This window comes from Tachyglossus aculeatus, chromosome 4 (genome assembly GCF_015852505.1).
Source record: "Tachyglossus aculeatus isolate mTacAcu1 chromosome 4, mTacAcu1.pri, whole genome shotgun sequence".
Lineage (NCBI taxonomy): Eukaryota > Metazoa > Chordata > Mammalia > Monotremata > Tachyglossidae > Tachyglossus > Tachyglossus aculeatus.
The window spans coordinates 55312203-55325747 of NC_052069.1; the positions used below are offsets into that span (position 1 = coordinate 55312203).

Below are 13545 nucleotides of genomic sequence, written 5' to 3' on the forward strand. Positions count from 1 at the left end.
TTTTGATAAGTAGTGATAGAGGCACATTTTGAAGTAGGAGGAGAAGAGGGGTCAGAACAAGCTAAAGCTGCTGATACAGGTTCTCAAAATTGCTTGGGTGCAGTGGGTTATGAAGAGGGAAAGGATCAGAACATGAAATACATTGGGGTAGGGAAAGAAAAAAGGGTGAGAATGTGAATAAGCCTCAGATACAGGTGAAGGATGGGGGGTTTCTTCTTTGAAAAGGGTGAGCTCCGAGAGAATAAGAGAAGGTTACCTTAATTTGTGCTTACAGTTGACAGATCTTGGGAGAGTGCATTAGAATTAAATGACCTCTTATCTTTCTATTCTTTATTCCCTTCTTTTGCTTCTTTTATTTTCTTCTCTTTTTTTCTTCCTTTCCTCTTATTGCCAAACTTAATTCCCCAGTAATACCCCTGCCCCTGTTTTGGGGGCCGCACAAATTATACCAAACAGTGGGGAAATTAGGTGAGGAAATATGGTATAAAGTAAAATCCACTTTGATCTTAATCAATGGCAACCTGTTCCTCAACAAATGTAGTTTTTTAAAAATATGTATGAGTAGCTTGGGACACATTTTTACTAAAAGATACTTCTCGAATCCTTTTTAGAAATGCGGCCTGATTTAGAGAGTTGTAGTGCATTGATGGTTTCTTAAGCGATGTGCCCATTTTTTTCAGGGTTTGGCAAAATTGAAAAATGCAAACAGTGTAGCAAATGGATAGCAGTCACTACAGTACACCCTACATTGGGACTCTCTGGGGATGATCAGTAGGGATTTTGATGTACTGGGAGGATGTAACACAGATGAAAAGAATCTAGTGGGTAGATCACAAGTCTGGGAGTCAGGGAATCATCATCATCATCATCAACATCATCAATCGTATTTATTGAGTGCTTACTGTGTGCAGAGCACTGTACTAAGCGCTTGGGAAGTACAAGTTGGCAACATATAGAGAATCTCGATTCTAATCCTGGCTCTTCCACTTGCCTGATATGTGACCTAGGGCAAATCACTTAACTTTTCCGTGCCTCAGTTAACTTATCTTTAAAATAGGGATTGAGTGCCTTTTCTCTCTCCTACTACTTAGTGGAACAATTTAAATTCTATGTGGAACAGGAACTTAGTGCTTGGCGTATAGTAAGTGCTTAACAAATGCCATAAAAATAATTATCAGAGCTGGTCATGGTTCAAATTTATAACTTCACATAATTCATTTGGCTCTAACTCTGACACATTTGAGGTCTGCCTATTTTCTTTAGAATTTATTATTTTGGAGAGAAATGCCACTCAGGTTTAATTTATCACTTTGTATAGTGTATGTATCCATAAAAACTAGACTTCTACCTTGATTAGAAAACTAGTGTACCTAAGAAAAAAATATTATCTAGAGAGTGTGTTAATCCACTACCCACATATCCTGCCGAAACAGGCACAAATTTCCAAAAGAGAACAAAGTGTCCTGAACTTCTTAGATTGTTTTATGTCAAGTATTCCTGTCAAGGCTTTCTCTGCTGGCAGGGAATGGGCCCTGTGTTGGCATTGTGTTTTGACACAAAATCTGCTGTGTTAGAAACTCAGAAATCATTTTTCCTGGCCTCAATTTCCAAGTTAATTTTCCATTAATAATAATGATGGTATTTGTTAAGCGCTTACCATGTGCCTAGCACTGTTCTAAGCACTGGGGTCAGTACAAGTTAATCATATTGGACACAGTCCCTGTCCCACCCGGGGTTCACACCCTTAATCCCCATTTTACAGATGAGTTCACTGAAGCCCAGAGAAGTGAAGTGACTTGCCCAAGGTCACACAGCAGGCATATAGTAGAGCTGGGATTAGAACCCAGACCCTTCGAACTCCCAAGCCCGTATTCTATCCACTAAGCCTCACATTAGTGTTATAGTTTATTTAGGCAGCAAATGCAACCTCATAATAAAGAGTGACCTTTACATGGGTACAAAAACAGAAGGGGGTATTAGTCATGCATCAGGCTTTTTTAGCCACATACATATTAAAGAATAAAAGAGAACCAGCGTGGCGCAGTGGAAAGAGCCTGGGCTTTGGAGTCCGAGGTCGTGGGTTCAAATCCCGGCTCCACCAATTGTCAGCTGGGTGACTTTGGGCCAGTCACTTCACTTCTCTGGGCCTCAGTTACCGCATCTGTAAAATGGGGATTAAGACTTTGAGCCCCCCTATGGGACAACCTGATCACCTTGTAACCTCCCCAGCACTTAGTACAGTGCTTTGCACATAGTAAGTGCTTAATAAATGTCATTATTATAGGAAGCAGTGTGGCTCAGTGGAAAGAGCACGGGCTTTGGAGTCAGAAGTCAGGGGTTCAAATCCCGGCTCCCCCACTTGTCAGCTGTGTGACTTTGGGCAAGTCACTTAACTTCTCTGTGCCTCAATTACCTCATCTGTAAAATGGGGATTAAGACTGTGAGCCCCACGTGGGACAACCTGATCACCTTATAACCTCCCCAGCGCTTAGAACAGTGCTTTGCACATAGTAAGCGCTTAATAAATGCAATTAATATAATATATAAAAGTCATCATCAGGAATCAGAAGCGTTGTTTTACAGTTGGGGGGTGATTTTGTTTATGTATGTATGATCAGCAATAGCTTTGATAGTCATTTATAAAAGGTATATATCATTATTTTAAGGGTTCTCCAACTTTTCTTGCTGCCAGGAGAGGCTGCTCATAGTTCTCTATATGTGCTTTTATTGAGATATTTGTGACTTCTAGGCTTCTGTGAAATGGGGGTTTCTTAACCGTTATTATTAAACACATGAAGTCAATGAACTTGCCACCTTCTTTGGATGCATATTATCTGAAATTTGAAACTCCTTGGACTTGTTTCAGGCCCTCTAAGGTCTGGTTTCCACTGTAGAAAAAGTTGATTTTTGCAGCTGAGACTTAATAGAAGTGAACCCGGGACACATATAACAAACTTTTAAAAAAAACAAAAAGAAAGTATTCTATCCTCTTGATTTAGTTGAAACTAGTAGATGTTGTAGTTACATAATAATGATAACAATAATTGCAGTATCTGTTAAGCGATTACTATGTGCCAAGCACTCTTCTAAGCGCTGGGGTAGATACAAGGTAAGCAGGTTGTCCCACATGGGGCTTACAGTCTTAATCCCCATTTTACAGGTGAGGTAACAGACACAGAGAAGTTAAGTGACTTGCCCAAAGTCACACAGCAGACAAGTGGTGGAACCAGGATTAGAACCCACGACCTCTGACTCCCAAGCCTGGGCTCTTTCCACTAAGCCATGCTGCTTCCCCACAGCCACACTTCTTCCCTGAATTACACTCAGCAGTGGATCCATTATGTGAAGCTAAAAGTCGTTTCCTGGATTTAATAGTGAGAAGTAAAATCTAATCCTGCTTTCTCCTTTATAAACGATGACCAGTGATCTGAGGTGAACTCTTTTCTCAAGAACACTTGTAAGATACCTGCTGTCTCTCAACTCCCCACATACATACCTTTCCCCACTTCTCCTTACTCTGGTGTTAGATGTTGAATGGTAAAGTAAAACCACCTCTGATGTTGGGCAATTAAGTAAGGCTATGATGCATTATCAAAGGTGAGTTTGGAGAAAGCTTATTTTTGAACACCCTCACTGATTGAAATCCATAAAGTTATACCAGCCCTGTTTCTGTTTTCTAGTTATTTTACCTAAAGAAGCACTACTAGTTCCTGTTTAAGAAAGCTATTTTTAAAAGAGATGTAGGTTTGCTCTATTAACCATTTAGTGGTTTCTGCCTTAGGGGTTATTCAGCTCAACAGATGAAATAATTTTGAGTTCTGAAAATTCATTCCATCTGTCTTGGAAGGAAAGGACATCTAAGAAAATGTTTGGGAAAGCCCCATTTTTCTGCATATTTTTGGCTGAAGAGTGATCCTTTGAAAATGAAATTTGTTTAAGGATTTCTAATTTCACAGGTTTAGTGTGTTTTTATAAATTATTTCTTTGCAATTACACTAACAAGCTTGACATCACAAATATCAAATTGCTCTAGGACGTTTCATTGGGGAAAAAATTAAATTTTAATGTAAACAACTGATAGTCATCAGAGGGGTAAGAAAAATGGATTTGAAGGGAGCACAGTTATGAAGGAGGATACAAGCTTTGCCCTAATCAGGAAAAGACAACAATTCATTACAGTAGCCCCATAGAGAAGAACAAAGTCCTGTTTATGTCTCAGTATTTCAAAAAATCATTTGTTACATCTGTGGCCCTTAATTTGTTTGCTGTCTGTAGATTTTTGTAAGAAAGAATAAATGTTTACAGATGCAATCCAGGCTGAGATGCACAATCAGGATGAATTGCTCAATTACCAACCATCTGTTCTAGAAGCTTGAACTTGCACACAGTGGTTGGGAGTTTTGTTTGCATGGATTTTTCATATCAATAAGTAGGAGTAAAGAAAAGCCAGAAGCAGTAGCTGATACCTGTGCCTAAGGGATTTGAAGAGTATAACGGAGCTGGGGATGGGTTCAGGGAAGAGCACCCAACGTGATCAAGGGAATAGAACAGCTTTGGGATAAGGAAAGACAACAGGGTGATATTATAAAATCATGAATTTGTTCACCAATTTCCATATTGGGCTGAGGGGGCACTCTGGACACAAAAAAGTACCAAGCAAACAAGGAAACACTTCTTCAGTCATTGTAGACCAAGGTAATGTATCACTACAGGAAAGTTGGCTGGGAGAAATTACCGAAAGATTCAGTAAGAGTCTAGAACAATTTGTTGACAAGTGGTTCATATTGGGTTATTAGAAAATTAGAATGGATATCAAAGTGAGCAGCCATGACACTGTTCCTCCAAACAATCTTTGGGGCCAGCATCAGAGACGGGATGCAGCATGATCATTGGTCTGACCCAGGAATGACATTTTTTAAGTTCTCGTTTGTGGGGCCAGAAACCTTAAACTGTTCTCCTGCATGCTAGCCAACAGAGACAGTAAGGGAAATTGACAAGGACAAGGAGAAACCGTTACTCAGACTACTTCAGTTTAACCCAGAAAAAGCCCCAAAATGCAAGAAGGATTCCTAGATTTACCTTGCCTGACAAATTCAGTGTAATAGGACAGTTAAGCCAACTCCATCTATATTTGTATAATTAACTCTAATTTTGTTTCAGATATTCATGGTAATAATAATAATATTCGTTAAGCTCTTTGCTAGGCACTGTACTAAACGCTGGGATGGACACAAGCAAATCAGGTTGGACACAGTCCCTGTCCCACATAGGGCTCACAGTCTCAATCCCCATTTTACAGATGAGGTAACTGAGACACAGAAAAGTGAAGTGACTTGCCCAAGGTCACACAGCAGACAAATGGCAGAGCCAGGATTAGAACCCATGAAATTCTGACTCACAGGCCTATGCTCTGATCACCACGCCATGCTGCTTAAAGCATCATGGTCTAATGGAAAGAGCGCAGATATGGGAGTCGGAGGACTTGGGTTCTAGTCCCCCTCTGTTATTTGCCTGCTCTGCTCCCTTGGGAAAGTCACTTAACTTCTTTGTGCCTCAGTTTCCTCATGTCTAAAATGGGATCCAGTACCTGGCCTCCCTTCTACTTAGATTGTGAGCCCCATGTGGGATAGGGATTGCGTCCAACCTAATTATCTTCTATCTACCTCATCATTTAGTAAGTCCTTGGCACACAGTAACCTCTCAACATCCCACTGTTATTACTATTAACTGTTATCACTATTACTATTAACTGTTACTACTATTACTAATAGTAGTAGTGGTCATGTGGGGATTTTTCATTTCTTTGTTATATAAATGAGTAAAGCCTTAGTAGACTATAGCCATACCAAAGCTCTTAGCTGTTAAGATTTACTTGAAGAGTAGGACCTGATTTTAGTAGTAGTTATAATATTTAGTAAACGCTTTCTGTGTGTACAGCACTGTACTAAGTGCTGGGAATGAATACATCAGTGAGAATTAGACTAAGTCCCCGACCCCCTAGGTGACTCACAATCTAAGAATAAAGAGGGAAGGGAGACTGGTGATGGACACATGAGGAAGAAATAAAAACAATATGAAAATATAAAAGAGGAAAACAGATAAATGCAAAGTAAAAGCTTTACTGAAGGCACAAATCCAAAAGGCCTTCCCTGACTAAGCCCACATTTCCTCTTTCATTCATTCATTCAGTCATGTTTATTGAGCGCTTACTATGCACAGAGCACAGTACTAAGCACTTGGGAGAATACCAATAAACAGACACATTCCCTGCCCACAATGAGCTTACAGTCTAGAGAGGGAGACAGACATTAATATAAATAAATAAATAACAGATATGTACATAAATGCTCTGGGAATGGGAAGGGGGGCTTAGTCAAGGAAAGCTTCTTAGAGGAGACTCTTCTACTCCCTACTGCTTCACCCTTCCAGTTGGATTTGCTCCCTTTACTCACCCCTCTCTCAGCCCCACAGTGTTTATGTACCTACCCACAATTTATTTATATGTCTGACTCCTCCTCTAAACTGTAAGCTCATTGTGGGCAGGGAACATGTCTGTCAACCCTTTTCAATCAATCAATCAATCGTATTGAGCGCTTACTGTGTGCAGAGCACTGTATTAAGCGCTTGGGAAGTACAAGTTGGCAACATATAGAGACAGTCCCTACCCAACAGTGGGCTCACAGTCTAGAAGGGGGAGACAGAGAACAAAACCAAACATATTAACAAAATGAAATAAATAGATATGTACAAGTAAATAAATAAAATACAGTAATAAATATGTACAAACATATAAACATATATACAGGTGCTGTGGGGAAGGGAAGGAGGTAAGACAGTGGGGAGGGAGGGGGGAGAGGAAGGAGGGAGCTCAGTCTGGGAAGGCCTCCTGGAGGAGGTGAGCTCTCAGTAGGGCCTTGAAGGGAGGAAGAGAGCTAGCTTGGCGGATGTGGGGAGGGAGGGCATTACAGGCCAGGGGGATGACGTGGGCCAGGGGTCGATGGCGGGACAGGCGAGAACGAGGCACGGTGAGGAGATTGGCGGCAGAGGAGCAGAGGGTGCGGGCTGGGCTGTAGAAAGAGAGAAGGGAGGTGAGGTAGGAGGGGGCGAGGTGATGGACAGCCTTGAAGCCAAGGGTGAGGAGTTTCTGCCAGATGCACAGATTGATTGGTAGCCACTGGAGATTTTTGAGGAGGGGAGTAACATGCCCAGAGCGTTTCTGGACAAAGACAATCCAGGCGGCGGCATGAAGTATGGATTGAAGTGGGGAGAGACACGAGGATGGGAGATCAGAGAGGAGGCTGATGCAGTAGTCCAGACGGGATAGGATGAGAGCTTGAAGGAGCAGGGTAGCAGTTTGGATGGAGAGGAAAGGGCGGATCTTGGCAATGTTGCGGAGCTGAGACCGGCAGGTTTTGGTGACGGCTTGGATGTGAGGGGTGAACGAGAGAGCGGAGTCGAGGATGACACCAAGGTTGCGGGCTTGTGAGACGGGAAGGATGGTAGTGCCGTCAACAGAGATGGGAAAGTTAGGGAGAGGGCAGGGTTTGGGAGGGAAGACAAGGAGTTCAGTCTTGGACATGTTGAGTTTTAGGTGGCGGGCAGACATCCAGATGAAGATGTCCTGAAGGCAGGAGGAGATGCGAGCCTGGAGGGAGGGGGAAAGAGCAGGGGCAGAGATGTAGATCTGGGTGTCATCAATGTAGAGATGCTAGTTGAAGCCGTGGGAGCGAATGAGGTCACCAAGGGAGTGAGTGTATATCGAGAACAGAAGGGGACCAAGAACTGAACCTTGGGGAACCCCCACAGTAAGGGGATGGGAGGGGGAGGAGGAGCCTGCAAAAGAGACTGAAAATGAACGACCGGAGAGATAAGAGGAGAACCAGGAGAGGACGAAGTCTGTGAAGCCAAGGTCAGATAGCGTGTTGAGGAGAAGGGGGTGGTCCACAGTGTCGAAGGCAGCTGAGAGGTCGAGGAGGATTAGGATAGAGTATGAGCCGTTGGATTTGGCAAGCAGGAGGTCATTGGTGACCTTTGAGAGGACAGCTTCCATGGAATGTAGGGGACGGAAGCCAGACTGGAGGGGGTCGAGGAGAGAGTTGGTGTTGAGGAATTCGAGGCAGCGCGTGTAGACGACTCGTTCAAGGAGTTTGGAAAGGAATGGTAGGAGGGAGATGGGGCGATAACTAGAAGGTGAGGTGGGGTCAAGAGAGGGTTTTTTTAGGATGGGAGAGACATGGGCATGTTTGAAGGCAGAGGGGAAGGAACCAGTGGAGAGTGAGCGGTTGAAGATGGAAATTTAGGAGGGGAGATGGGACGGAGCGAGAGATTTCATGAGATGAGAGGGAATGGGGTCAGAAGCACAGGTGGCCGGAGTAGCACTTGAGAGCAGGGAGGAGAGCTCCTCTGAGGATACTGCTGGGAAGGATGGGAGAGTAGCAGAGAGTGTTGAGAGCCGGGGGGTTGGAGAAGCAGGGGGAGTGACTTTGGGGAGGTCAGGCCTGATGGATTTAATTTTAGGAGGAGGCCAGATGGTTGTGGGTGAGGGAAGGAGGAGGGGGAGGAACCAGAGGCCTGAGAAGGGAGATGAATGTACGGAAGAGCTGACGGGGATGATGGGCATGGGTGTCAACAAGGGAGGAGAAATAGTTTTTTCTGGCAGAGAGGGCTGAGTTAAGGCAGGAAAGGATAAACTTGAAGTGAACGCTATTACGTTTTACTCTCCTAAACGCTTAGTGCAGTGCTCTGCACACTGTAAGTGCTCAATAAATACGGTGGAATGAATGAATACGACTGATTGATAGATTGAGAGTTTTTCCAGAATTGTTTGCTTGACGTAAGATCTTTTGAAAGAACATATGCATTCTCTAACTGGTGCATAGGGAACATTTGATTTTAGTTGATGCCTACACTAGCAGCAAAACAGAGCTGGATTTAAATCTGGCTTCTGTACAGTATTTGGAAAGCTAACGTATAGGGGGAAAACGGAGTAGTGTATCAGAGTTTTTTATATTCATTACCTGTCCCGAACATGCCAACAATGGAAAACCAACAGGGAAAACTTGGAAGAGGATAAAGTTCCTCTGTGAACTTCAGAATTTAGAAGGAATATTTCTGAATATTTTGACTGAATTTCAGTGGTATCTGCTATATTTCTTGCTCAATTAAGTGATCCAGAATAGCCATCCATCTTCATCATTTTCCTGCTGTACATTTCTGGTTGTGTTCCTTAGCATTTTTTACTTAGCCTAAAATTGGATGTTTGCTTTGTCATTTTGCAAACTGAAGATTATGCACTAGTCAGAGTGCTCACTTTTATTGAAAAGAGCTAGCAATAGTAATTAAGTTAACGTATCAGCAGCCTCCCCTGTACTTTTCCCTCAAGATCATTTTTAAGAGGCTGTGCTATTGTCTGTACTTTTCTCTGGTAAGGACTTTCATGAACTCCTCACTTAAAAGGAAAATCTTGAAGAATTTGATTTAAGTAGTTGTTAGTTTTCCTTAGAAATAATCACCATAGTTTATGTGAAGACATGTTTCTCCTCTGTGAAATTGGGCTTTTCAGTTATTACAACTGAGTATTAGAGGCTGTTGAAGTAAACCTTACCAACAGATTTACTGTTGCTTCTTAATTCCCAGCCCGTTTCTAGATTGTGAGCCCGTTGTTGGGTAGGGACCGTCTCTATATGTTGCTGACTTGTACTTCCCAAGCTCTTAGTACAGTGATCTGCACACAGTTATTGCTCAATAAATACGATTGAATGAATGAATTTGTCAGGGATTTTCTACTTACTGTATTGTATTATACTCTCCCAAATACGTAGTACAGTGCTCTGCACATAGTAAACACTTAATAAATACCATTGACTGACTTAATTTTGAAAATATTTGGCATCATTTTAACTAGCTACTGTAGTAAAAACCAAAGACCTGCATAATTTACCTGTTCTAATGCTTTTCCTTTTTTTCAGCAAATTAAGATAAATTAACAAATTATGTGAGCAAATTCCCCTTACTCCTTTGTCCTTCTAACTTTTAGTTTGGGAAATGGGTCTTGAATAACTGACCCAGAGCGTCTTGGTTTGGAAATCGATATTGCATGTCTGACCAACCGGTATGAAATGTGCATCTGTTGAATTTTAATGACAGTTTCTGTTTCTCCTCTGCACAGTCCCTTCAGTCTGAATATGTTCAGTACTAAAGTCTTACTACTTCGATGAAAGCTGGTCATCCCTTAGAAACACAGTTCTTCTTGTGGAGGAGCAATGTAAAGGGGAAAAAACCGCTTATTGGGAGGAGGAGATCCTTCTTGGGAGACATCAATGAGAGACTGGTTTTCAGAAGACTCTGGTTAATGACTACTGCAAATGCACTGAAAGTTTTATTTGTAGAGATGGAACAGTTTTGTTTGGAAAAAAAACACAACAAAAACAAACACCAAAACACAACACAGGATTTTACATTTTGAAGAGTTGTTTCTAACATTTCAGTAATACAATTATGCTCACATTTTATGTACACAGTGTTATGTATGTATTGTCAAGATAAAGACTATTTTGCTAAATTTATAAATACATATATTCTGTAAGACTAGAATATATTTTGATTTAGACTCCTTTGCCATTTGCTACCAAAAATCTATATTTTAGATTTGTGAAGCGTGGTTTTATCTGCGATGTACAAAAATGTTTTTATATATAAGGAAGAGTGGCGGGGGAGGGAAGGAGAGTGGGTGGGTGGAGAATAGTGGTTTTTTGGGTCCATTCAGTATCCCAGGTCTGGGACCATTTAGGCTCATTTTAGAAAACACTCTGACTTAAAGTCATTTTTTAAGGAGTTTTTAAAATGACTACTTGTAGATTAGGATGAACCAAATATTTCTCCTCGGGGTATGGCATATATACTCTTTTGAACTACATTTGTATCATGTGTTCTAAAAAGAGAGACACAGCTTTGCTGGATTGGTATATTGCTCTTTCAGTGATAATTTGCCTGTGTTCTTCAGTCACACATGCCATTACAGAAATTTCAAGTCAAAGAAGGGAAAAATTTTACAGATATTTTTCAGAGCGATCAAGACACCGATACAGATTTTGACCAAAATTAACTCTCTAAGCAAAAATGAATCAATGCCTTATAGACGTATATTCATTCTCAATTCTTTCATGGCTGTTCTTAATTATTGATTTAAATATTAACAGGAGCAAGTGATTTTTTTATTTTGTTAAAGTCCTTTGTCCTACTGTGAACTACTACAAAATGAACAGTCCTCAAAGACACTTGAAGTATTTGCATTTCTGTACTGTAACAGAATTGCTCCTGTTAAATTTGGTAGAACTGAGGATTTTGACATGATTGTAGGGCAATATGTTAAATTTGGTAGAACTGAGAATTTTGACTTAATTATAGAGAAAAATGCATTAAAAATAACACCCAACTTGTTTTATAGTGGAAAAAATGTGCACAGTAACCAATGCAAACTCAGTTTTGTCTTATCTTGCTTATAAAATTGAATTTTTAAAATAATATATTACAAAACCAACTAATTGCACTAACAGGATTTGGAAAGGAATCATAAATGTAAAGAAACAGCAATGAGTAGAATTATGACCTATAGATTCTTAAAGGTGAAAAAGAAATAGTTAAAATATTTATTCTTCATTTTCCAAATAAGGTAGAGAAACGAGTAAGGGCATAGAAAGGTTACTTGTTGGGAATACTAATTTCATTTGAAATATGAAAAACCATGTTGACAATATTAGTTCTGTGAGCAATGAATGGTATGTATGCAGGAGTGAAAATAATTATGTAAAATGGTCTACTGTACATTCCCATAATGTGTGTGCTTGTGTGTTTATACATATATATATATACATATATGTAATGTGTATGTATATATGTGTCTTATGTATCTGCATTTGAGTATATGTCTCTTAATATTATATATACACATATGCATACATAGACACAGTGAATATATGTATATATCATAGAAAATAAATATAGTAAGGTAATTCTACCTCCTATAATAAAATTTTGTTTGATATGTATTTTGTTACGAATAGTTTACCTTCAAAAACATATTTTGTTCTATTTTGAAGTGTAGGTGAATACACTGCTAATCAACAATAAAAGTTTTATCCCACTTAAATCGGTCTGTTGTTCCCTTACTCTTTAGAATTCATCGTTCCTCATCATAAAAATGTCCCTTTGTGTAAGGTCTGAGTTTTTTCTGGGTGCCCATGGGATAGTGATAATCATACTAGCTGTGCTCATGCATGCTAGGTTTTGTGCAGAATTTCTGCAACTCACAAGGCTTATTTTTAAAGCCAAACTGTGGTTTCTATTTCAAAGACAGCAAATGGGCACAGACCAATAATAATGATTTTCTTTTCCCCCTCATTGCTGTGTGAGTAGAGAAGCAGAGTGGCCGAGTGGATAGAGCATGGGCCCAGAAGTCAGAAGAACCTGGATTTTAATCCCGGCTCTGCCACTTCTCTGCTGTGTGTCCTTGGGCAAAGTCACCTAACTTCTCTGTGCCTCAGTTACCTCATCTGTAAATTGGGGATTAAGACTGTGAGCCTCCATGTGGGACAGAGACTGTGTCCAACCTGATTAGCTTGAATCTACCCCAGTGCTTAGTACAGTGCCTGGCATGTAATAGGCACTTAAATATCATTTTTTTTAAAAAAACCAACAAACCACTGCAAGGGGCCTGGATGCATTCAACCTTAGCCCAACTAACCCATGGACCCAAAGGGATTTTTGAATAATAATAATAATTGTGGTATTTGTTAAGCGCTTACTCTGTGCCAGGCACTGTACTAAACGCTGGGGTGGTTACAAGCAAACCGGGTAGAACATAGTCCCTGTCCAACATGGGGCTCACAGTTTCAATCCCCATTTTACAGATGAAGTAACTGAGGTCCAGAGAAGTTAAGTGACTTGCCCAAGGTCACACAGCAAAATGGCAGAGTCAGGATTAGAACCCATGACCTTCTGACTCCCAGGCCCATGGTCTACCCACTATGCCATGCTTCTTGAGGGCAGGGATTGTGAGTCCTTGCCCTATTGTATTATCCCATGTACTTAGTACAGTGCTCTCAGTAAGTCAGTCAATCATATTTATTGAGTGCTTACTGTGCAGAGTGCTGTACTAAACGTTTGGGAGAGTACAATATAACAATAAACACTCCCTGCCCCCAACGAGACTCAACAGATACCATTGATTGATTTCTCTCACCCCACCTCTCTCTGATTTGTCCCACATTCTTTAAAGTAGGTGGAGGGATGGCAGCCTCCAAGGGTTCCTGGTGAAAAACTAAGGTCACTTTTCAGCATCTGCATGGGTGGAGACCCACAACAGTAAGGGCCTGCTAGGGAAGAAACCTTTTCAAAAGGCCTATTAACAGGTGGAAGAAACCTGCAGCTGCCTGCCATATAATAATAATGATAATGATGGCATTTATTAAGCACTTACTATGTGCAAAGAACTGTTCTAATCAATCAATCAATTGTATTTATTGAGCGCTTACTGTGTGCAGAGCA

General features: G+C 40.8%; 1 protein-coding gene across 2 annotated transcripts in view; it reads left to right on the forward strand.

Annotated features, from left to right (window-relative positions):
* CDC14A (cell division cycle 14A) overlaps positions 1–10528 on the forward strand; it is a 212210-nt gene extending 201682 nt beyond the window's left edge. Inside the window, exon 15 of one of the 2 annotated variants that reach the window (XM_038745362.1) lies at positions 10169–10528. In XM_038745362.1, coding sequence (XP_038601290.1) covers positions 10169–10217 — 49 coding nt within the window. In that variant the 3' untranslated portion in view covers positions 10218–10528. The remainder of the gene's footprint in view (positions 1–10168) is intronic. The other variant, XM_038745360.1, reaches the window with a different exon arrangement.
* The last annotated feature ends 3017 nt before the right edge of the window (positions 10529–13545 follow it).